This window comes from Siniperca chuatsi, linkage group LG21 (genome assembly GCF_020085105.1).
Source record: "Siniperca chuatsi isolate FFG_IHB_CAS linkage group LG21, ASM2008510v1, whole genome shotgun sequence".
NCBI lineage: Eukaryota > Metazoa > Chordata > Actinopteri > Centrarchiformes > Sinipercidae > Siniperca > Siniperca chuatsi.
Window position 1 is genome coordinate 18,061,974 of NC_058062.1, and position 25,758 is coordinate 18,087,731.

Genomic DNA, 25,758 nt, shown 5'->3' on the forward strand with positions numbered 1-25,758 from the left:
TTAAAATGGCAGATCATTAACAAAAGGTGCTGTCATGCAGTCCCAGACATCTCAAAACTATGCAGGAATGTCTTTCATCCAGCACACAACAATTGCGTTAGTACACCTGCTTATGTAATGCTAGTGGAATTCCCCCTATTCAAAAAGCCCCGGGTCTCTGCCTCTGGTTGCTTGCTACTGAGCAGCTCTGCATGAGTACACCATCATCTGCGATGATCTAATCCGAGCCAGGACCACTGAAAGTGCAGATGGAACATGTCAAATGATGTGCACTTAATAAGCAGTCTGGAGGCCCTCTGTCAGCTGTGGGCTCTGTAATGACATGCCAGGATGGGAAGGCAGGCAGGGCTGGGAATGTGTTTCGGTTAGTGAGTGGTTAGGATATGATGACATGATGACTGGAGGGACTCTGACTGCAGGTGCTCTCCTGTCTCCTTCAGCCTCATTTACTTGCCTTAATCCTAACACCCCCCCACCCACCCACCCACACACACATTCATTAATTATTTATAATATCAAGTGATAACACACCAATTTATTACTTTCACTTTTACAATTAGATGCTTTTACAATCAGGTCTACATGGTGGAGAGGAGTTTGTTTGGCTCAGGTCCTATCGATGTCCTCTTGGATCCTTTCTGTTCAGAACTTTGTCATCATGATTGTCCATGCTGTAATTTTATTATGTTGGTCTATTCCTTACACACAACAAATATTGCATGTCTGTCCAACCTGGGAGAGGGACCCTCCTCTGTTGCTCTTCCTGAGGTTTCTTCCACCCCCCCCCCTTTAAAAAAGTTTTTTTTGTGGACTTTTCCCATTCGAAACGAGAGTCTAAGGACGGAGGGTGTCATATGCTGTACAGTTTGTGAAGCCCCTTGAGGCAAATTTGTGATATTGGGCTATATAAATAAAATTGACTGACAACCATAGCAACTTCCAAACAAGCAGACAGCCCTAGAAGTCAGAAATCTACAGTACAGTGGGGGTCTGAGGCCCCACACTGCGCTGGTGTGATGTTCACACCATTCAAAGGGCTGGAATCACACGCATTCGGACTGGCGAGAGACAGGCAGATGAAACTGAAAATGAGAGGTTGAATGGGGCAGCCAACTGTGTGCTGGAGGATCAGAGTCTGTCTGGCTACAGCGTATGTTGACACCGACTCTGATGGAGGAGAGAAAAGGTGCTCTGGTGGAGAATTTCTGGTCAGGTGCAAAACACAAGACATAAAGTCAAGATTAGAGAGAAAGAAGGCAGACGCTGTTAATTTTGGAGGATGACAGAAGGGAGGTAATTTAAAAGGGCAACCATAAGTGGAGGGCGATGAGAAGGCGTTTCGGTTACACTGATGACAAGGTTGTGACAGCATGAATAACACCTACATGCTCAGGCAGAAGGCAAGAGATGGGGGACACACAACCCTACACGTTATTACAGAAATTAAAACATTTCAAGCTCATCATTCTAACAGTGTTTTAGACTTAAAAACTTTTCCTCCCCTTAAACTCCTACAGCCTCGCCAACATCCCACCAGCAGCCCATTTCTGCATCCTTCCAGCGCTGTCAAAAAAAACCAGCACAGGGAAAGTGCATAACTTAAATATTGCATCAGTGTTACTGGACAATAAAGCTATAACCCGTGTCTTTTGTTTCCAACCACAGACAAAAACACAATTCAAATACAGAACATCTTTTGACTCCTTTATTACTTCAGTTGGTCGTGTTTCCGGTACATAGAGTTCATTTCAGTAATAAACTAAATTAAACTCATATTTGCAATTCCTGCTTGACTTTCACAGTCAGAGACACACACACTCACACACAGTACCATACACACACACACACACACATCTTCCTTTCTCATATTATTAGGCATAATGGTGTACAATGACCATGTGAGGCTTTGCGATGTTAGAGAAACGCCACCCTCGTGTGGACAAAAGCAGGAACTACACATAACAGTATCACAAACCTCATTCAGTATTGTCAGGTTTTAAGTTAAATCCTTTCCACCACTAAAACTAGAATTGTTCATCCCTCATGTTATACAATATAAGTGCAGTACAGCTGTGTATTTTCAATTCTACAGACTTTTACCGCAAACTATTACACACCAGCTCAGCTGCTCTAGTAGTAAGAATAGAGCCATGGAGCCGTCACATTATAGAGGAGAAACTGAACCGCTGCAAAATGGAGCAGGGCAAGAACTAAAACGTTGACGGAGGCACACACCCATCACAAGACAAAGGAAACAGAGGGAGACAGAGACAGAAGCAATAATGCAAAGCTGAAGCAGTGTGTCTTGGGATGGGTGTGAGCCTTTGAGAGTTTGCCAGCTGGGATTGTGGCAAGGTTTTGTTTATTTTCTGGCTGTTACTAAACAGGCTCAAAATGGTGGCTAAGGGCAGCCGACCGTACCAGAATCAAACAAAACAGCGCCGTAACGGTAGTGAATGGCAGGGCGGGGAAAGCTGGTTTATTGTCCAATGACTTTGCTGACAAACGAGTCCAGCGCATCATCATCTTTGATCCCCACAAAATGGTCGACGACGTCACCTCCCCGTATGGCGATTACTGTCGGAACGGCAGACACCTGGAGACAGACCAGGTTAAGGGTTATAAAGACAAGACTAATAATATTGTGACTTAACAACATGCGATACATCAAGTACTGTGACTGCAAATTGTGTCCCTTTAGCAAAGTTTTATCAAAATTTCATTCACAGCAGATAACAATGGGCATTCTCTACAAACTACAAAAGTTTAGACGGCAAATTAAACAAATCAGTAACGGCACAAAAATACTGCAAGTCTCACCCCATATTCGATAGCCAGGTCTGTGTGATCGTCTATGTCAACTTTTGCCATGGCAACACGGCCTTTCTGTTTTGCAACAGCCTTCTCCAGCCTTGGCCCAAGAATCTTACAGGGACCACACCACCTAAAAACACACAAACAGAACCAATGTCAAAGTGTTCATTCACGGAAAGACAGGAGTATTGAGGACAACCAGAACGAGGAGTATACGACTGTAAGCTACTGAAGATTTTAAAACATGGAGCAAATCGATTTAAATGCATGGTACAATCTATTTAACTTTAAAAAGGTATAATAATCAATCAACCAATAAACAAAAACCTGGATAATAATTATGATATGGATTTGTACAGGACTTGTAAAGGTTTATAAAGTACTAGACCAAAAAAAAAAAAGGAAAAACAAAAAGGACTACTGACAGGTAGAAACATTTCAACAATAAAACAATAGGCCTTTTTCACAGCAGACATTTTGACTTGTCAAAGCACAGGTGTTGCTAATAACATTAACGATGGCTCCGTTCGATTGCCCCAGTAAGCCGTGACACACCATGATACGAGGGGTGCTTTCCATTCAGCTAATTATTCTTCGTCCCCGTCCTCACTCCTCCGTCCTGTGACCCAGAAACCCATCGACGTTCCAATTCCTTAAATCTCGGAGGAGCGAGTCTACAGTATGATTGCAATACCGTAGATTTCTCTGTGGGAACGGGAATAACTCATGTTTATTCATAAAAAAAAAAAAAATGATGTGGTGTGAGATGTGCGTATAATCCGAATCGTGAATGATTCATATAAGCCAAGCTTTATCTACTACTTCTTCATCAGCCAAAAAGCTTTTTTTTCCTTCTTCTTTTGCATTCCAAATGCATCTTGACTCATTCAAAAAAAAAAAAAAAGTCCAAACTGTTCTTGTATACAGCTAAGTGGTTATTATTAGTCCTAAACTATCACCCTGAGCCTGAAATCAGACTTATTGTACCTGCAGCATTTCATAAACTAAAAATAGATTCGTGTCCATCCGGTTCTTTCAGTAATTAAGTCATTTTAATTGTCTATTGGAGTTATTTGTATCAGTCTCACTCCGTGATGTAGAGCATCAGTCATCAGGCGTTAGGTGTTGTCTGTTACTAGCACAGGTAAGATGCTGTGCGTCATGAGTAATTGCCGTCTCCTCAAAATGATGCTGGAGTGAGCGAGGATGTACAAACACATTCCTCTATCCTGCTGCGACAGGTCAACATGTCCTCTGTGAAAAAGGCCCATAGGTTAAAGAGGGCTTTATGCCAGTAGCTATACTTCAATTTTGAAATACTGAATAATGAGCCTCTGGTAATTTTGTTTTTTATAAAAACAGGACCGATAAAACATGGAACAACAGAATTTATTGTGTCAAATAATCTAAAAGCTAGGGAGATGAAGACCCCTCTATAGGACGCAGCATATCCAGTGGCTGTCTTTCAGTAGCTGCTGTGTATCCTCACACGACTTGCGAGTGGAATCCCCACGGTCAGTTGTGTACATGTGTATTTATTTTTAACAGCACACACACACACACACACACACACACACACACACACACACACACACACACACTATGTAACATTTACAGTAATTTAAAGAGGCAGGGCAGCTGTAAAACAAGCCCAAACAACAGTCACAAATCTGTGTCAATACAGATTCTTTAATGTACTCCTGGATTAAACAGCTACACAGCGGTCTTCAATCCTGGCCATCATTGAGTATTGCTGGTTTTCTAGAATTACAGCATATTCACCTTGTGTAAAAACACAGCCTGGCTAATGACCAGCTGAAAGAATGATTTTAAACTTAGCATTTATTAAATTTTAAAGGCAATATCAGTGTCATCTTTAAAATCTAAAAACCACCTCCACATAGGTTTTTAAGTTGCTGTTATTTGCTTCATTAGTTGGCTCGATTTTACCTACTTCCACACCATTTTACCCCATCTACAGGACTGTAGCGCTGCCATTAGTTAGTCAATTACCCAGTCATTCAATCAACAGGAAATTTGTAGATTCTGATTGTTATGTGATTAATTATGCTAGTGATTAGTAGTAAAAAGTAAAATGCAAAATACTATATTGTTCTTTGTCCTGAAATGCTAAAAGTTGCTTGCTTTTCTTAATTTCTTTATAATTTTTTTGAAAACATTTTAGAAACACAAAACTGATCTAATCCCACATGAAATTTGATCACTTTAATTTATCTATACCTTCATACAGTTGGTCTGTTAGGCCAGACAGTCAGTCATCTACAACCATCCCTCCCTGAGGTACTCACTGCGCATGGAAGTCAACTAGCACGGGCAGTTCGCTGTTGATGACCCTATCTGTGAAGTCCTCGTGGTCCTGAACATTGAAGGAGACTGCCCGGCGGGAGGTGTGAGGAAGGGAGCGAGGCAGAGTGCGTGACGGAGAGAGGAAGGAGACCCGGCTTGTGGCAGACTGCAGGGAGGTGGAAAAAGAAGAGGAGGCGGTGGTGGCAGCGGATGCTGGGAGGCAGCGGATATCTTTCGCCGAGAGTGTCCAAATTCGACGTACTAGCAGCCTGTGAGCCATCTGTGCGAAAGACATCAGATAAAAGAACAGAAGGAGAATGTTGATTAATAGAGTTCATTGTGATATCAGGCCGGTTTGACACTGGCTGAGGTAAAAGTAGAGGGACTGCACAATGCTTTTACTGTACCACGAGAGAGGACACTTACGTAAGGCCAGCATGTTTACAGCCATTCTCTCATGCAGGGCGTACCATGGGTTTGTGTGTTTTCTTGTATGATTTACAATTAACACAATAACCTACAGAATTAATTGATAATTAAAATTAGGGCTGCAAATTAAACTTTTCATTATTGATTAATGTGCTGATTATTTTCTTACTTTAGTTATTCAATAATTAATGTTTGACCGACCAACAGTCCAAAAGCCAAAAATATTCAGTTTATTATCATTAAAAGACAAAGATGATCAGCAAATATTCTCTATTGAGAAGCCGAGACCAATGACTTTTTAGCATACTGTATATACTTAAAAAAAGTAATTAATTGATAAAAAGCCAAGTGATTAATCGATGATCAAACTTGTTGCAGATTAATATTCTGTGTCGACGAATCGACTAATGTTTCAACTCCAATGAAAGTTACTTTTAGTTGCTGCCCTTACTGAGATGTTATCACTGTTTGGCCATTAAAATCATTTTGTAGCTCACCTCCCAGAGCTGGCTTACAGAAGAAACATTAGCATCTGTTACAGGAGCTGTATTTATCACTTAAATAGTTTACCTGCACTGTCAAGCATTCGTTTTGTAATGTTGATTTAGGACGTTTCTGTGACTGATGAGGTAGTTTACTCTATCAAACACTAAGCAACTATTAGCTAGTATTTCAGTTATTAGTTAGGCTGGTAAACCTGTCTACTGCCAGTCTTTAGAAGTTCAGTTAAATTAGGTTAACATCATTAACAAACGAGTATTTCTCATTAACAGATCCTCTCTCAACACAGCCACGTTGCTCTGCTGTTAACACACTCACACAACGAAGCTGACGACACAACCGACCTTAAACAATTAAAATTTTTCTTTAAGAATATTTCTTTAATAACAACTAGGTTAATCCATTCCCCACCAACTTGGTCGGAGGTGTCTTCACGGCTTCTTATGTTTGCTGCGTATCTACCGGCGGCTCGTTTCCTCCATTATATACAGTCTATGGTTTCCTCCATTAACGTTAACCTACGTTACGTATGACTTTGCCCTCTTCGTCCTCCTCCTCCTCCTCCTCCTCCTAACCTTACCCGCCGTCGCCTGCTCTCGTTGTGAAACACACAGACACTCAAACCGGACAGTTTGGCAACATGTTCCCAAATATCACGCGCTGCACAGATGAATTAAAACAATACCGAGCATATCTAGTGTTTACCTTGCTACTTAGCTAGCGTTGATCTTGGCCTTTCGGACCAATGAGGTGCTTCCGCTTTGGTGCCGCAGATTAAAACGGACCGAGAAGCTTTTTTATCGCCTCTCATGGCCGCAGTCCCGTGAGTAGCGCCACCGCCCGGCCAGGCTGGGAAGCGCAGGACGGTCCGTTTACTAAAAGCGATGCAAAAGGGGGAAATTCATCCTTGAAAACAATTCAGACGTGTTGTTTCTGCAGTACCTATTGTCAGTGGTGAAAAGTGACTGAGTACATTTACTCAAGTACTGTATAAGTATACTTTTGAGCTACTTTACTTGAGAATTTCAATTTACATACTTCATACTTTTACTTCAGAGTGAAATATTGTAGTTTTATAGGGTATAGGCCAATCTGACAGATATGGTCACTAGTCACTTTGCAGACTTTATTTTAATTGGGTTTTACATTAAAAAAAACATACGATAATCTTGATAAAATACAATATAGGGTAATGTACGGTAGGGTAGTGTAATTCTTCCCAATTTGCAGTGTAATTATTTGCAGGCTACTAACACTGTACCAGTGCAGTACGTACTGATTACATACAATTTGGAACAACGGAACAAGATGTGAAGTTCGCAATAATCTGGCGTTTGGGAGGAACTTAAAGAGTACTTATACTGTAAGTATTTTTAACTACCTATTCTAACATGAGCCTGACCATCCTTGAGAGGTCACAAGTGAGTGGCAGCTGAGACTGTCTTCAATAATGCTGTTCAGAGATGCTATAGAAGCTGTTTTATACAGACAAACAGACGTTTGCCTGTGGGTTTTGCAATCGGCCTGCTCAGTTTTGGATACAAGTTGAAATTGTTTGAAGTTAGTTTACAATTAGAAGAGCCATGCTGAGTTTATTATTTGGTTTATTGTTATTATTATTAAATAATCCATATCTTTTTGTATCATATTTCAATTTTGATATTGTACAATGGCACTCTAGCTGTATATACTGTAGAAACCTCATCATAAATAAACTTTTCTACTTCCTGTACTCCATAACAACAATGAACAGCACTCTGTGCAAAGACAGTGTCAGGCCACATAAACCTGTAGGCTGACACCTCAGGCTTCTGAAGTTCCCTGTGAGTAGCCTACAATGCTGTAACCCAAGTCGGCTTCCTATATACACAGTAACATGTAGGCTATAGGCCTACAGTATGCTCCTGACAATACTCTTTTCCCCACAATATTATGATCATTTTGAAATAAATCACAGCTGATTTATAAAATGCAGCATTACCCAATCTTCCACCAAACTTTAGTTTCAGATGTCTATGAGTTGTCAGCAGTTTCACCAAAGAGAGATTTCCCTTTTCAGCTTCTCAAATGGTTTCATTTAAATAACTGTTCAAGGGCTAAAGAGGTAGAAGTCTCCAATATTTCAAAAAAAAAAAAAAAAACAGAGATTAGAGAGAAGTCCAAATAATGAATACAAATTTGTGTTGCAGAACTTTTTTTCTTATTTTCTCAAGACCTCCCAGATTTATCCTGCGGAGAGGCCTGACCCCACTGGACTAAAATAACTAAGTGTATATACACACGCGCCTATAAGCACCTCTGAAGCTCACAAATGAACTATGAATATTTCGTTTCTGCAATCCCCTCAAATGAGATATAGACAAAGATATAGCATACCCCACACACACACACACACACACACACCCCAGTGAAATGAATAGCATATCTGCTCTCTGCTCACGATTAATTCATAATTTATTGAGATGGAAGAGTCGATGGACTGCCTTTCATGTCCCAGAGGGCAACGGGATGAAAGAGAGAGAAGGTGGGTGGGTTGTTTGAGATGGGTGTCATCTAAGGCTCAGTGGAAAAAGTCAAAAAGACTGAACAACACCGGACAGACAGGACCACAGATGAACCATCTGACGAGAGAGAGGATTACTGAAGCATAAAATCATTGTGGTAAACCATGTCCAGGACCAGATGATGAACACAGGAGTGCGGAGGAGAAGCCTTGGTTCTTTGAGTCCTTTCTGCTCAGAGGCACGGTCATTTGGCACAACAACCGGTCGGTTTTGTATGGCTTGATATATGCATGCTTTACTTTGTCTTTGTGCCACCTTTTGTCACTGCAAAAACTAAACTACTTCCATTTGGACCTTTGTATGTTTTATTATTTTTTTTCTCAGTTCCTAGAGAAGCGAGGCTGTAAAGAAGATTGCTTTTATAAATTCAGTGCAAGGTCTTTTTGATCACCTTCACTTTGGACTGTTGTGGATGTGTATACAGAAAGTATCTGAACACTTTTTTTTAAACAGGATGCATAAAAGCATTGAGAGGAAAGCTGGAATTTCGAGGCCCTCATCCAGTCTTCGACCTCCTCCGCTGTTCCGCAGCATCGGACCGCCGGGGCCCTCTGCCAGCCTGCCCCCACACCGACGACTGCGCTCTATGTTCTGCAGGTCCGGAGCTGTGCTGCCTGCAAACACACACCCCACTGAAGCTTCGGATACACACACCTTTACGGACATACAGTCAGGCAACCATGCTCATACAAGTACGTGTCCACTGGGGTGCAATGATGCACTTCAGCCTGAAATGGACTCAGATCTACGCAGGAGAGCTGCGTTTAGGTCAGGGGTTTTTGCAGACACGTGGTCTGTGGTGTCAGCATGCCCTCAGACACAAAGCGGGCAGCAGGACAGACAGCTGTTTTCTCACCTCTGTCCATCTGCAGGAGCCAATGGCAGAAACAGAGGCAGACAGGGCAGATTGGTGACTCCGCTTCAGACATCAGAGGCTCCTGCGATTAAAGACAAGCGGCAGCAAAAGAGGAGAAAGAGGAGCTATAAGGTGGACTGCGCCGGGAAACAGAAATATGTAGTGGCATCCCTCACTGACAAAGAGAGAGAAGGTGCCAGGCTCTGTGAGTGGTTACAAAGTCTGGCCATTGCAGACAGCAATGAGAAGGACTCCGTCACTACAAAGCAGCGGCGATTTGTGTCCAGATGCAGGGGGGTGACGGGCCACGGACAGCAAGACACAGCGGCAAGCCACAGGAGAGACAGACGCCCCCACTTCCTACCTCCCATCTGTCAGTCGGACTCCCTCCTGCATGTGTCCCTCCTCCTCCTGCCTGAAAAGTCGCCCCCGCCCTCAGCCTGCACCTACCCAGACGCCCCCATCCCCTCCCTGCCTGTACCGCTGCTGCAGCCACTCTCATCACGGAGGAAGTGAGAGGCTGCTGGCCGACCAAAGAAGGGAGACCACTGCAACACACTGACCTCTGTGAAGATGTTAAGGTCGTGTTGAGTAGCTGGTAGAGCTGTTGCATCTGTTTGCATTATTATTATGTCGTGTTTTTTTTTTTTACTCCTAACATATTCCATACAAGGGGGACAAATAACATAAACACCTTGCGTTATGCTGTAGAGCAGTGATTCACCCAGCCAGGGGTACTTGTTCCCCAGAGGTCACATGTTTGGGGAAAAAAAATACAAATTATGATTTGATTTAAAATCATATATGGACATACTGAGTCAGCTGTAACACTTGAACACCACCTGTTGCAATTGAGAGGGCATGAAAACTATAGTTGAGCAAGTGAGCAGAGAAGTCTAAAGAATTAGCTAAAAGTAAATGGATAAATGGTTAAAAAATGGCTGAAAGTAATAGAGAGACAGATGAAGGAGTTAGCTATAAGTAGTTGGTACATGGTTGACATGTCCACATTCTGCCACTCCAGGTGCTAGTAGCACGAATGCAAACTTGACCAAACAGATCTAAATATTGACAGTTCATTTCTATGAAAAAATATTGTAATTTGATATAATTAATAGTTTAATAACATCCAGTTTAAAATCAATTCAAAATGACACACATTCGGAACATGACGGGTGGTGCTGATGAAGGGTTACTGTGGGTTCCATTAGACAAAAAAGGTTGGGAACCACTGTTCTAGACGTGTTCATGGTATTGCATCTGTCCCCTGTATGGACTATGGTGGATGAAATTCCTTAACTAGTCCCAGTTGTTCAGTTTTTACAGCGCTGAGAGAGATGTTGATTTCAGGCTCCTGGTATTTTTGTTCTACCCTGTTTTTCTGTGTCTTGTGCTCATTTGTCCAGCAGAGGGCGCTGTCCATGGAACAGACAGGAGGTGGTGGGGGGATGTTTATTAGAGTGTGGTCGTTGGGGCCCGAACAGAGCGGTGCTCTGTGTCCCTGCTGAGGTGGGATCTGTGTGTCAGGACCAGAACACACGAGCCTCAGTCCTTCTTACCGCTCGCCTCGCATATCCCTCCTGCACATGTTTACCCTCAAACGCAGCCCAAACTGTTTGTGAGTGAGGCTCTTTTTTCAAGACAGCTCGCCCCCCCAGCCCACTTTCCGCCAAATAAACATTGCACCGGAAATTGCAGGGATATCTGGGATTTTTGAGGGGTCTCGGTGGAAAGGAGGAGAGGCCTTGAACAAGGGTGCTCTCTGTGACACCTTGGAGGTGAGGGGAGGCGAAGACGCAGAGGGTGGGGGTGGGGGTGGTGGTCCAGAAGGGAGGGTGTGACCTTGCCTTGGGTGGTTAGTGGGGTGGGCAGCATCAGTAAGACGCATATCCACTGACAGGTACAGGTACAGGTGACCCAGTTTCCTTTGACCCCTTCAGGAGCGCCAGGGCCCGGATTGCGTGCCACGGCTGACCTCGCTCATCACAGAAGGCGCTGACCCAGGCTAAAGGTCAAGAGGAAATGATACTCTGTGACGCAGAGCAAACTCTACTGAGTGTCAACCTCACAGATAACGACTTCTTAGGATCGTTGGAACTGCTGCACCTGATTGTTCTCCTCCTGCGGCTGTTTATTCCCACTCTCTTCCATCCTGACTGCACAAGCCTGCAGTTGGGAATACAAAAGCCATTGATGAAGCCGAGGTTTCATAACAGCCCCTCACAAAGCACACATGAATGGCAGGGTGTGTCATCTTTGAGTACACAGAACCCCCCCCACCCCTCCTTTGTGTGTGTGAGTTTTGTTGTCCCAGCTCACTCCCCATAAACCCAGACGTCTTTATTTAATAATAACAGCCTGGTGGCATACCCGGAGGAAAAGCACACAGTATAACGTCTGTTGTTGAGCAGATTGCGCCAAGAGGATGATTACAGTTGATGACCTTGTATTTATTTCAATTAGTGTGAAACTGTATCCACTGTGATCTTTCAGTCTCCTCACATGTCCTTTTTCTGGTCATCTTTTTTTAAAAGTTGTGACTCTTCTCTTTCTGTCTGTGCTTACCACTGGCCTGTAATTGGGATTCTCTGACAGTCTGTTCCTTATGTGCACCATGTCTTGATTATAGTCAATTAGGCCAAATTCAATATATATATCTCTATATATCTATATATAAAAAGAGAGATATATGGGAAAACAGGAATTGTACAAATAGTTCAAATGAATGCCTTTCTCATCTGTCCCTGAAGGTTTTACTGCATGAATATCTTAAAACACAGAGCTACATACTGTATTTAGATTACGATGAGTATGCGGCCACATGCGAGCATGAAATATAGCAAATATTGACAGGAATGTGTTTGGAGGTAGACACGTGTATGGAATGACACACCTGACAGCTATATGAGTTTTGGTGTATGTGTGTGTGTGTGTGTGTGTGTGTGTGTGTGTGCACCCTCCCTGTCAGCCTTTTCCCAGCTCTACTCTTACTCCGATCTATGTTTCAGTGTTTGGGAAGTCAACAGTAGAGTTCCTGTTCTTGGTTTAAAAATAACTTTTGCGACTTAAATTCCTTGCCCCCCTCCTCTCATCCTTTCTTACTGGCACTCTCCTAACCTCTCTCCCTTTGCTTGTTTTTCTTTCGCCTTTCTTCTGTTTTGGAACAGGCTGTGCACTCTGCGTCTTTCTTTTTCATTCAGTCACCTTATGTCTGTCCGTGCTGCACACACACACTCACACACACACACACACACACACACACACACACACACTCACACACAGAGAACATTTTTAAAAATGATGGTAATAATATAGGCCTATGTGCTTTGTTACTCGTGACAACAGAACAAATTTCCTTCACTTTGCCAAAGTGGTTGTCTTCTTTTTTTAAAACACATTTTATTGCCATTTTCAGAAAGGACAGAGTTGTTAAGGCACAAGTACAGACAACAACAAGACACATAAAGAAAAAGAGAATAAAAACCATAATAATAACAACAATAGTGGCAAAAGAACATAAAATACATCAGACAAAGGTAAGGATGTTGCGGTTATGGGGTATGCGCCCTAACCATATGGCACCCATACAATTTCACTTTAGGACGAGAATAAAATAAAAGACCCTCCCCTGCTCTCCCTAAAAAGTCAGACTAAGAAAAAGTACAATACCCTCCCCCTTTTGTGACCCCCCCGAAAACTTACTTCGCTTACAAAGTGTTTGTATAATAAAGACATCTGTCCCCTTGCATCCAGAGTCCAGAGTGATATTTTGTAGAGTGGACAGAGGAGGGAGTATAATAAAGCTTTGCAGCTAAAGATATTATTAAAAAATGATTGGTTGGAATTACATTTGCAGCTTTGATTTCCTGAAATGACGTCAATCCAGTATCATGACAAAGATCTTAAAACCTGGCTGAAAAAGAAAAGTGCTCGTCTGTGTGTGTGTGTGTGTGTGTGTGTGTGTGTGTACGTATTCATAATTACGTGTGTGTTTGCAGGCTGTACCATATAAAGAGCTAGAGGAGTGTCGCAGCAGGTGTGGCAGGAGCTCTCCTAAACAAACACTCCACACCTGTCTGCCTCTCCCCACTTCCATTCCCCTCATGTATAAACACAAGCTCTCTCCCAGAAGCTTTCCTTTCGTTAAAACCACCACCTTTCTGCTTGATGTTGTGCTCTTTGTGGCAAAGAAGCACACGTGAAAAGTGAGCTGCTTTTGTTTCACTGACCTCACTCTACTATCCTTTCTCCCCCCCCCTCCACTGCCTAATATTCCCCTGGCTCCATGTATCTGCCTCACACCTCTCTCTCTCTCTCTGTCTTTCATTTCCAAAGACTTGTTACCTTCTCCCTCCTCCTGCGCCTCCAACCATTCCTTTGACTTTTTAATAGTAGTGACAGGGAGGTTTTCCAGTGAACTCTTAAAGCAGACTTGTGTCACTTTAACCATTACGAGTTGACGCTCGCCGTCAGCTCAGAATGTAAAGTTCACTGCGCGGGGCAAGTTCCCAGTAACAGTGTCTAGTATCCCCAAGAGCTAATGAATGCCTCTACTTTAGTGTGTTGGAAATTCTGCATGTTTGTTTATTATGTCTAGGATGGAAGCCGCCGAGACCAAAATGGAAAGGACAAATTCTTTGATGAGTCGATGGAACTTAAATATGAATACAACAAAAACATATTTCTTTCTCTGTATGAGTGTTTGTTGTGAGGGCGGCTGCAAACAAACACAAACATACAAGCTTCAGAGAATCCAATGGTTTTCCTTGCTTCATTTTCTCTCTACGTCTTGTTTACACAGGCCTGTTACATCACCTCCCCGCTCTGACAGAGAGAGACGGATTGGGCGGGAAGAGGATGGAAGTTTGGTGAATACATCATTTTGCTCTCTGTGTAAGCCTCTGTGTGTGTGTGTGTGTGATCACATGCTATATGCAGTATAACTATATGTATGATGGTGTGTATTAGCCACAGTTTGTGCTTCAAGTAATACCATTACATGCACAGCATACGTTTTTCTGAAAAATAGATACCCAGCAATCTTTAGGTCTTAAAAAAAACACACCAAAAGATCATTTCACAACACTTACAGCTATTCTGAAGGTGTTTCCAGAATCCTCAAAGAGTCTTCTAACCATCTGGATGAAAAAAATATTTAGTCCTTTGCACAATAAAAAAACCTTTTACCCGTTTCTCAAGTTGCAACTGTATTTCCTATCTAGGTGGCCAGAAAATTACATATCTCCTTGCTCTTTTCAGCCATGCTAACAGCCTCACTCTATGATGGCATTGCCGTCAGTCGGTCTGTCGGTCCACCACTTTGGTCAAGACTGAAATATCTCAACAACTATAGGATGGATTGCCATGAAATGTATTCCCGGAGGATGTGTGCTGCTGACTTTGGTGATCCCCTGACTTTACCTCTAGTGCCACCGGCATCTTTCACGTTTGTGGTTTTGAATTAAATGCTTCAACAACAATATGATGGATTGCCATGAAATTTGGTACAGATGTAATTGCTTTTTCACACGTTCTAGGTTTGTGACCAAATAGCTGCAAAACCAATCACACTCCCATCAGCATCGGCTATACTCTGCGTATAATGCTAATTAACAAATGTTAGCATGCTAGCACGCTAAACAAGAGGTTCCATTTGTGCCAAAGGGCTCCATTTGTGCCTCAAACTGTACTTCTGTCAGACGACAGTTTAAGGTTGAACTCACACAGACAAATGTTTTGTCACATGTTCAGCCGACATAGACAGTGCACATGTGACATAATTTTGGCACAAATGGAAACTCATACAGAGCTGCAAGTATGGCTGTAGACTCTCAGTCTTGTTGTACAAGTATGTTATTTTGGTTCACCTTATATAAATCAACAACTGGAAACTGCAAATGGAAAAACAAGTTTAAAAGATTTTTAACAAAAGTTTTTTCAACCAGATGGTTAGAAGAGTACCTTTAGAACAATGGTAAGAGTTGACCTGCTGGGTTTTTCAAACATCGCTGGGATTTTTTTTTTCTTTTTAGGAAATCTGATGCTTAGGTCAGTGACTCAAATGTAATGATAATACATGAGAGGCACAAAATGGAGCTAGGTGTGTGTGTGTGTGCTTTTGTATGTCTGTGGTAAGTGCTCTTAGAGTGAGTTTCTGATATGCAAATGTGAGTATGCTTGCAAGAGGTGCATGCAAGTGTTTATGTGGATGTCTGTGCAGCACAGGCCTACTGAATGCACCACTCTATATGTGACCATGTGGTTAAGTGCAGGGGGGTGGTTTATAGAGGATGAAGCGGGGTGATATCTTCCCTGTTGACACAAATGACTGCAAGCATCCCTCTGCTTAATGATACATTTTAGGGGAAACTGCAAGGGAAAACAACAATTTAGCCACCCACCATCCCTCTCACTGAATTACAACAAGCAGCCCACTGCGTGTGCCTGTGTCACCGGTGAACAGTTTAATGTAATGTTACTGCATAGATGTGGAATATGTGTTTAACCCTCATACACAGACTATCAGTGTGTACGTTAGCCACCAGCTCAGGTACTGTAGATGGCTGGTTTCCTGTGTGCGTGTCTGTTCTGTGGGGATGACAGGAAGATTATCCAGGCGGTCCTCACCACCGCTCTGCACTCTTTAATGAAAACCTTGAACCAAATGAACCAAATTCTTGTCTGTTTACATGGGTAGCTGTTTGTGATTGTGTGTATGTGTGTGTGTGTGTGTGTGTGTGTGTGTGTGTGTGTGTGTGTGTGTGTGTGTGTGTGTGTGTGTGTGTGTGTGTGTGTGCAGGCAGAGGTGGAGAGGTGGCCTGGGAACCTCTGAGTAGGTAAAAGGGATGTGGGGGCTAAAGACAGGATATAGAGGGAGGAAAAGAGAGTGATGAATTGCACTGGAGATTATCATAATCACTTTCAACATCACTATCACTCAATCATGTAGTTATACCCAGCTCCAAGGAACACTCTGCTCTCCTTGTATATGTACTTTATCTGTCCAGCTCTTGTCTAAAAGTATTTTTCTAAAGTGGGGGAAGGAAATTCCTAGCTGTTTTCCGTGGCTGCCCCTAGTATTAATGTAGCACAGACTAGCAGCTGGGTATATTTATTTTACTTTTCACAAAGCAGCAGCCGGACAGAGGTATGCGTGTGAAAAGAACTTTAAAGCATCAAAAATATTATTTTCGCTCAAACATAAATAAATAAACACCCAGAAGCCAGGTCCGCTTTGGAATGTAGTAATTCTGAATTTTTATGAATGACTGCATTCATGCTTGGCCACGCCCCCGTGCCAAATCTCTGCTCTCAGTGTTGAAGCTACAAGCCCCGCCCCTCCCTCCCTGTTGGGATACCTTGGCCGCGCGCCTGCCTCCTAATTGGTTAAAGGAGGTCTGGGGTGGGCGTGGCTGCCATAAAAAGCACGGGGCTGATATAAAAACAAGCCTCACACTTTGATCGATGAAAATTCACAAGTGATGGAGGACATTTAAGGAGCGTCGCGCATGTCGGATTTAACCTTTGTGGACAAAAGCTATTGTTTCTGAGCCGGTGGAGGATTTATTTTTCTGTGATATTATAAGTTGCTGTTTACGTTTTCTCTTCTTATATGTGAATCAGCTGACAGCATGGGGATACTGCTATTATTTGCTGTCTTGCAAGTGGTGACAGTCGGCCTGGTAAGCGTATGAAGTTTATTTTCTGTCACTGCTTCATATAAACACTGAGGAATAAAGACTCACGTGCCTGTACTCTACTGTAGCTCCAGCGGATTTGAGCTGCTGTCGTCTGGTTACATTATAGTCTAATCTTCCATTCATATCCATGCTGTATAGTAGGCCGACTGCATGTCAAAATAATGGTCTAATGGAATCCTACCCACTATTCACACAGCTCCACACAAGTGATTAATAATGTAGCTACCATACACTTACTTTCTTCTTCCATGACCTCAATGTTTGATTGTAATATTTGGAAAATCTGTGGTAACATTTATTGTTTTCCAAAATGAGGTTCTGGGACCACCAGAGGTCCTTGAGTGATGTTGCAGAAAGTGCTCAAAACTTTCCCACTCACTATTTCCAAGTCGTTTAGTCAAGTAATAATACAGCAATACAAAAGTACTCCAATACAAGTCTGCATTGGCCCCTGTGAGTGTTATATTATTGTATATTATATTATTGGATTACTGGTGTATTAATGTGTTAGTAGCATTTTATTGTTGGTCAAGGTGGAGCCAATTTGAACTGTTTTATATACAGTTGGGTAGTTTAATCTGTAATAATGCTGTTCTATAAGATCATCATGTATGTAAAATCGGAACAAATGAAGTGGAGTAAAACATATTTCCTGAAATGTAGTGAAGTAGCATGAAATGGAAATACTCAAGTGAAATACAAGTACTTGAGTACAGTATTTGAGTAAATGTACTTAGTTACATTCCACCACTGCCTATTTCTACCTACATATCCACGGTTTAGACTCTCATTTAAATCTAAATACTTGAAACAACAAATGACTCCCACTTGGAACAAACTTGTGTCAATCAGGGGTGTTTGTGAGAGTTTACAGGTTTCTTAACCTGACAAAACTGAACCAATTCAGCCTTTTATATATATGTTATTAAACTATATGTACATAAGCTTCCATCTCTCTGTAGGTCCAAAATTACGCTACAGTAATATTATCCAACAGTTATACAAATGGAGATAAAAATACACACTCCACACTATAAATATCTACGGGAATATTATATGACTTTTGGTTAGGAGATGTTTCAAGTACCAGGTTATACCCAGCGATAATGCTAAAAATGGAAAGCTATTGCCACTGCATTGTGTAATGTCATATCCAACCTTCATACCCACCCGAGACCCACAAGAGTGAGTTGAACCGGTGACAGTGGCACACCAGGACCTGGCCTGGGTTCAGACAGTGGCAGAGTCAGGAAGGGATCCCTTTAGGTGATCTGACTGTGGACAGTCAGACTGGCAGCTCTCTGTGATCTTAATACCTGCTGGGAGTTGTTGGAGTAGCTCTGGTGTGTGTGGAGAGAGGCGGTGAGAAACAAAAGATGTAGGAGCAGGAAGGGTGGTGGTGGTGGGGGCGGGGGGTTAGAGAACATACCTTTCATCCCGGCTCGCCGTGGCGATTGCCAAGCGGAAGGCGACAGAGGGTTACAGATACCCCTGTGGGGCTTGGGACAGTGCTGGGTATTCAGCAAATGTTTAAGCCTCACACACTTTGAGGAATTTCTGTGATCTGTGAAACATGAGTCAAACTATTGTCCTGCTTGGTTCCAGTGTGGCTCCTCCTACATGGAAAATGTACTGTATGAAGTTGGTTTGCCAATTTTCAGGTTAACTAAAGTGCACTCTATGTCCCCTCCTTTAGGTGACTGCTGGCTGTCCAGTGGTGTGTGAGTGTCCGGCAGGGCCTCCATCCTGTCCCCCAGGGGTCAGCTCAGTCCCGGATGGCTGCGGGTGCTGCAAAGTGTGTGCAGCTCAGCTCAACCAGGATTGCCACGAAGGACGGCCCTGTGACCACCATAAAGGCCTGGAGTGCAACTATGGCAATGATGTGGGCCGTACCTATGGCATCTGCAGGGGTACGTACCACAGAGGTGGTAGGAAGGCTGAAAGAGAGAGGGGAGGGTGGGGGGAGCTGGAGGGTCAGATGCAGGAGGAGTTTTTTTGGTTTAGATTGGGCACAGGGTTTAGCTCTGGGTTGAGTGAGGGAATGTGTAACTTCAGGGTGGGGAATCTTGCTTCCGAGCCAAGCGGCTGGAGTTTCTCTTTGATAGGGGCTTCTGGTTTGAAGCCCGTGCCACATTTCAAAAACAGAGCACCTTCATGAGCTGCAACTGAAACCCGGCCAACTCCGGGATTTATATAAGTAGTTCGGTGTGTACACAAACAGCCCCATGAAGCACACATGCATGCACAGTGGTATTTTTATATGTGGGGGTGTTTCTATATAAAGGGGGGTATCCGGGGTGTTGTGTGGGGAGTCCCTTTGAGGGAGCGAAGGGGAAGGACATTGTAAACAAGTCAAAATTCCTTTCTGGTCTAAGAATAGAGCTTACTTCATAAATCTGGAGATAGTGTGTCTGTCTGTCTCTCTTCTTCTACCCTCCATGCATATTAAAGATGCATTTGCACATGAGCCTCTTCCTGTTTGTTCTTTCTTCCTGTCACTTAAGTTTTCATCAGCTTCAGAGTTTTCTTTGGATCAAGAATACTTGATATCGGAACACTCAGTTTTTGACCAACCTGTCTGTCTATTTCCTTTCCCTCAGCAAAGGCAGAGGGCCGCTCGTGCGAATACAATGGGCGGATTTATCAAAACGGCGAGAATTTCCGCGCTGGTTGCAAGCACCAGTGCACCTGCATCGATGGAGCGGTAGGCTGCGTGCCCCTTTGCCCCAGCCATGTGCCCCTGGCGTCCCCTTCCTGTCCTTCTCCGCAGCTGGTCAAGGTGCCGGGCCAGTGCTGCCTCAGCATCGACTGCCACAAGGGGACCACCATGGTGCCCCCAGTGCACCGCAGACCCCAACCTCCAGCTTACCCGCCTTACCCCTTCATTCCCTACCCGGCCTACCCCTACCCAAAGCCTTATCCGAAACTTTACCGGAAGCTGTACCCCTACAAACCCAAAAAGGAGAAGGACACCCTGGGCAACGAGCTGGTGGAGGTGGGGCGCAAGTGGGACAAGCCACGGGGAAACAAGCACCTGGCGGGTAAGAGAGGGTGCCGCCGTGTCGCCTCAGAGTGCCGTCTGTTTCCTCCACGCAGTAACGCATCCTGTTTATGTTTTAGCCATTTTAGCCTCCTGACGCACAAACGGCCTCACTGTGAGCCTTTCCCTCTGCATCTGCGTGTGTGTGTCAGCATTTGTGTGAGGCTTGTTTTCCACTGGCTCCTTGCACACCAGAGGTGCTCTCTCTCTCTCACACACACACACACACACTGCTCTCACACAGCACATACCTCTGTCACCCAGCTTTCCCCTCTCTGTAATCACCCTCTCTATGCGTCAGTGTTGCCTGTTCAGTGAATGAGGCTAGTGTGCTTTGCATCTCTGGACCTCTCCTTTTCCCTCTCTCTCCCACTGGCCCTTTCCCCCCCCCCAGCTTTACTTTTGCTGATCTTGCTTCTCATACTCTGGCCCTCCATATTTTGCATCCATTGTCGTTCTCCCTCACACGTCCCGTCTTTCATCTCTCCTAGCCTGGAGACAGGTGGGAGATCAGTGTGTGGTTCAGACTACTTCCTGGTCCCAGTGTTCTCGGAGCTGTGGGATGGGCGTCTCCTCTCGTGTTACCAATGACAATGCCCGGTGTAAGCTGATCAAGGAGACGCGTCTGTGCAACATTCGGCCCTGCAGCTCCATGTCTATCCCTGTCAAGGTGAGGAATGTGTTTGGTGCTTTTAAGATTCTCATAAAGGGTTAGATTGCAGTTCTTCCTCTAATGGCCCACAACCATGCAGTCCAGCCACCAGGCTAAATAGATTCAGGAAAGGATTGCTCTCAAGGGGTCAGATTGGTATTAATATCATGGCATGTATAGAGCCCCCGCCCCTGAATCGCCCTCTGTAGCTGGAGCCCTTTCTGGTCCATTCTGTCTATTCACGGTTCTGTTGCTGTGTGGGAAACATCCTGCGCAGGATGACGACAGAGCTGATTTAGACCACATTTCCCCTGCGTGGCTTCATGCTCAGTTCATGGTTGTCCCACTTTAAATGAAAGTAATTTGAAGCTTCAACGATTAGTTTAACATTTTGGAAAATACTTCGCTTTCTGGCAGAGAGTTCGATGAGAAGAGTGATACCATTCATGTCTGTATGAAGCTACAGCCAGCAGCCAGTTAACTTAGCTTAGCATAAAGACTGGGCACAGGGGGAAACAGTTAGCCTGGCTGTGTCTGAAGATAATAAAATCCGCCTACCAGCACCTCTAAATCTCACTAATTGTTTAAAAAGTGTAAAAATTACATTTCTAAGTTTTACGGGGGCTGCTGGACTATTTCTTGGATGGGAGCAGTAACTTCCTGAAATCAAAGCCAAGAAGTAGTCTGGAAAATACCATACTCTTGTCACAATTTCTGATAACTTTAAAAATGCAGTATGTGTGCCCAAAAAAAGTTTTCCTTTTAAATAGCTGAAAATCCCTGCAGCTTTGCTTTAGAAATAACACAGCAAAAATTAGTTTTACATAGGCATAAATCCCAGAACTTTTCAGAGACGGGACAAAGGAAAAACTCTCCCTGTGGGGGTTGGGTTTGGAGCTCTCCCACACTGAACCTGCGACACCGTGGCTGTCAGCTGCACTCAGTGGCTCTGTGATTTAAAGAGCACTCCGCTCGCCCACTCTGTTGCTCTTGCACATTTCATACGCAACACCCTCAGAAACATTCTGCCTCCCGCCGTGAGCCACTCATGAGGCTGATGGGTTGTTATGCACCTGTTTCTCTGTGCTCTCCCAATGTTTGCAGAGTTGCTGTGGGTGTTAATGTGTATCAGTGTCAATCCTTAACTATTGTTGGCATGTTCCTCTCTCTCTGGCACTCATCTGTTGTTATGACCTTTATTTTGGTTTTCCCTGTCTCTCTACTTAACTAGATTAGCTTTGTTTTTCATGTCACAGAGCTTGAGTAATGAGTTATTTCATTTTGCTGTGCAGTTCTGGTTACAAGCAAATGGCAATGTGATCCTATAAAGCTTTCACTGGAAAGCAGTGTTCTGTAGAGTGTGTAGCATCACTGCTGCACCACAGAAATGATTTCTAGCCATGCTAGCGGTTTCAACAGGTCTGGCTGTAGGGATAGTAATGGATGTTACTCAGTTGATCCACCACTGACTGAGAGTCCAGAATGAAACATCTTAACAACTATGGGTTGCCTTGAAATGTTGATGTACAAACATTCATGGTCCCCAGAGGATGAATCCTATTGACTTTGATGATCAACTATTGGATGGATTGCCATGAAATTTGGTACATTCATGTCCTCCTCAGGATGAATTGTAATAACTTTGGTGATCCCTTAAGGTTTCATTTAGTGTCACCATCAGCTCAAATTTTTTATTTGTCCAATACCTTGGTTTATGACCAAATACCTGCAAAACTAATGACATTGCCATCAGCCTCAGTTGTATGTTGTGTTCAGTGCTAATTAGCAAATATTATCCTGCTAACATGCTAAACACTATACCTGCTAAACATCAGCATATTAGCATTTTTATTGTGAGCATGTTAGCATGCTAACATTATAATTTATCTCAAAGCACCACTGTGTCTAAGCACAACCTCACACTCACTAGCAAGGCTTGTTACTCCTTTCACTGGAAAACTGAATTCACTCTTTCGCTCGTCTTTCTCCCTCCACAGAAAGGAAGGAAGTGCTCTCGTACCCATAAGGCCCCTGAGCCACACCGCCTGTCCTACGCCGGCTGCAGGAGCACTCGCCTGTACAGGCCCAACTACTGTGGCGTATGTAGAGATGGCCGTTGCTGCTCACCCCGTCGCACACGCACTGCCAGTGTGACCTTCGCCTGCCCTGATGGCGAACGCTTCAACAAGTCTGTGATGTTCATCCAGTCCTGCAAGTGCAGCGACGAGTGCAACCACCTCAACGAGGCGGCCATGCCTCCACAGCGATGGCTCTACGGAGACACACACAAGTTCATCGACTAGTGGTATCATCCCCCCAACCTACATTCCCTCACAAAAAAAAAAGACATTAACTCCCCCATAGTGATCCCCATTATAGAATAGCTGTCCTTAGTGTATCTATGAGTAGACGCAAGCGAGGTGCACACGTCAAAACATCTTTTCTGGAAGATTATTTGGGGAGGAATGGGGAGAAGCAGAATGAATCAGATGGGCGCATCTCCAACTTGGAAAGAGCAAAGTGAGCAGCCCCTGCTTTAGTGTAGATAAGAAGTTGTTTCTGGCCTGGCCCAGACTTCTACCGACTGTGACGAAATCTTTATAGAAAACATGGAAGCAACCAGCCACCGTGTTGCTGCCATGCACCAAATGTCCCCCGAACTCTGAGACTTTTGTTGGGGACGCTGGAGCAAGAGCTGACACACACGAGCATAACTGTTGGTGTTTCTTTTGTTGATGGTGTGGATTCACATCGCACTTACTGAGCAACAGGTCTGACTAGCCAATAGAAAGCTGGAATGACGTTGCTTTGGAGCCAAATATGAAACCAGCTGGAATCATATGTCTGTACACGCCAATAACTTAGTATTGATAAACCAAATGAAGACTCATGGAGACGACTTGACAGCAAAAACTGGGATCATGATGGCAGAAGATGGAGGAGCATCTCAGATGTTCTGACAGGAGTGTGGCTTGTGTCTTTTTATGGTATTTATTCACTGGTATTTATTGTTGAGACAGACGTGATGACACAGTGGCCTGCCACCAGGGAAGGCGGTGCTGCTATGTTTGGAGCATTGGCGTGGCTGAACGAGGATCTGAGAGGGACAAAACAGCTGAGAGCTGTCAGCCATGACAGGGAGAGGAGGACTCCCACAGATCGGGACTTGACCCCGGGGTCGCATCAGAGGTCACGGCGGTCAGAAAGCCATGTCCAATGATGGATGATGAAGGCTACAGGAGAAGAGGAAGTATGTACTAGAAAAAGACAGAGTTGAACCTGATGGGTTGAGGCTTTGTACGCATTAGTGGGGAATATGTCAAAGGTTGTTTACACAGCTGGACTCATCCCCTGCCTTGCCTCCACGAGAAACTGAGACATTTAGCGAGCAACAGAAGAACAAGCCTGGGATTCTGGCGCCAAGAAGTCGACCGCCTAATTCATTGCAAATTACAATCCTGACTCTGAGGGGCAGTGAGAGAAATTCAGCCACTCTCTGGTTTGCTATAAGAAGAAAATAAAGTATACTGAGGTAAACATGTAATTTGGGACTAACGGGTGGAACCGCTCTGGTGCCCAATTTGGCCTGTAATTGAGCAGCATGCCAGCTCACTGAAAAAAAACAACAACAATAACTCATGTTTCTTTATGTTTAAGTGGTGTCTGTTTCTGAGAAATTCTGTTGAAGGCTGTGTTGTCAAGTTGACATCACTGTTGGGGGCAGAGAAGAGCTTTATGGCCCTGCAGAGGACAGAGCCGGGGCTGCCAGAGGTCAATAAGAACGTATTTCTAAGGACATTTCGAAGGAGGGGAATTCTGTATTATTCTACCATTTTTATGGCCAAAATCCTTTACTATGACTGAATAACCCAGATCATCTTTCTTGACTGGGACTTCATGCACCTTACGACAGCCCTGATTCATGACCTTTTATCTCATGCAAAGGTAATAATAGAGTGACTGAGAGGTCTTTTCAAACTGATTTTTATCTTTACTGAATACACGTTAAATGGGTGATTCTAAATTATTTGAAGCACCATTTTATCATTTCAAAGATTTGTTTTCTCTTGTGCCATAAGAAGATAGTGGCTTAGACATTTGTTCAGTTTTCTGTGAAACTGGAAAATAATTGCATTTTCAACCACGTCTTGGCTACAGTAGGCTTTCTTAGTTAAGAGACTCTGCTGCCGCTAAGCCTTACAACCTCATTAGGGGTTTTCAACTTTACAGGTGATTTAAAAAATTGTTTGGGAATTGTTCACCATGTTACCATTGCTATTTGTCTATGTAGATGCGGTGGTTTTGGTACTGTATGTCTAGTTTTGTTAAATGACACTATAGAGCAGCTATGTACAGATGCATTGTTACCTTCTTTTAGTTCTATCTGCTGTATAAGGGCCAATCCTTTTACCGAGTTATACTGAAGTAGTCCATGTATAGTTTAGCACTGAACGAGGCAGGGTTCAGATCTGGCATCAAGTGCCAATTTGAAAGCATGATGATTGTATGTCTACTAGTGTACATTAATACCATCGGTAATGATAAAGTCATGCTTTCTAAGATTACATATTTAAAAAATGTTCACAGAGGCTAAAAATCAATTTTCTTCACAAGTGCTTCTCTTGGAAACTGGTTGCCTAACACATTTGATTTCATCATTTTGCATTTTTCAATAAAGACATTTTCACTCCTACACTTGGTGTTGAACATTTACCAGTGATCATTTTGCTATCATGTAGATAAAATTACCCAATGTTGGGTTGCAATTAGTTCTGACCGAGTCTGCTTTGTGAGGCTGTACTTTAGTACATTAGTGCTTTGGTCTAAATGCTAACATCAGCATGATACTGTAAAGTGCTCATAGTCACAAAGCTAAAAGCATGTTAGTATGCTAA

The 25,758-nt window shown here is 43.5% G+C and overlaps 3 protein-coding genes across 10 annotated transcripts; 2 read left to right on the forward strand and 1 right to left on the reverse strand.

The window, feature by feature from the left end:
* Positions 1-1,691: 1,691 nt before the first annotated feature.
* Positions 1,692-6,907, reverse strand: txn2 (thioredoxin 2). Of its 3 annotated transcripts, none has more exons than XM_044182483.1 (4): positions 6,757-6,907; positions 5,124-5,401; positions 2,821-2,944; positions 1,692-2,596 (listed from the first exon to the last, which is right to left on the reverse strand). In XM_044182483.1, the coding sequence occupies exons 2-4, from the start codon at positions 5,399-5,401 to the stop codon at positions 2,480-2,482; spliced, it is 519 nt and encodes a 172-aa protein (XP_044038418.1). In that variant the 5' UTR covers positions 6,757-6,907; the 3' UTR covers positions 1,692-2,479. The 3 variants fall into 3 exon arrangements, with proteins under 3 accessions (XP_044038418.1, XP_044038419.1, XP_044038417.1); XM_044182484.1 differs by lacking the exon at positions 6,757-6,907 and adding an exon at positions 6,463-6,555; XM_044182482.1 differs by lacking the exon at positions 6,757-6,907 and having other exon boundaries at positions 5,124-5,431.
* A 79-nt stretch (positions 6,908-6,986) lies between these two features.
* Positions 6,987-14,340, forward strand: LOC122869447. 6 transcript variants are annotated; one of them, XM_044182481.1, is made up of 2 exons: positions 6,987-7,414; positions 9,069-13,217. In XM_044182481.1, the coding sequence occupies exon 2, from the start codon at positions 9,070-9,072 to the stop codon at positions 9,985-9,987; it is 918 nt and encodes a 305-aa protein (XP_044038416.1). In that variant the 5' UTR covers positions 6,987-7,414; position 9,069; the 3' UTR covers positions 9,988-13,217. The 6 variants fall into 6 exon arrangements, 3 of the variants coding, with proteins under 3 accessions (XP_044038416.1, XP_044038413.1, XP_044038414.1); XR_006376319.1 differs by lacking the exon at positions 6,987-7,414 and adding an exon at positions 14,273-14,340 and having other exon boundaries at positions 8,523-10,052; XR_006376317.1 differs by lacking the exon at positions 6,987-7,414 and adding an exon at positions 14,273-14,328 and having other exon boundaries at positions 8,523-11,716.
* Positions 14,341-16,930: 2,590 nt separating this feature from the next.
* Positions 16,931-25,556, forward strand: si:ch211-106h11.3 (CCN family member 1). Its single transcript, XM_044182487.1, has 5 exons — positions 16,931-17,153; positions 18,868-19,081; positions 19,772-20,212; positions 20,703-20,881; positions 22,861-25,556. Exons 1-5 carry the CDS (start codon positions 17,103-17,105, stop codon positions 23,164-23,166), a joined length of 1,191 nt encoding a protein of 396 aa, XP_044038422.1. The 5' UTR covers positions 16,931-17,102; the 3' UTR covers positions 23,167-25,556.
* Positions 25,557-25,758: the final 202 nt, after the last annotated feature.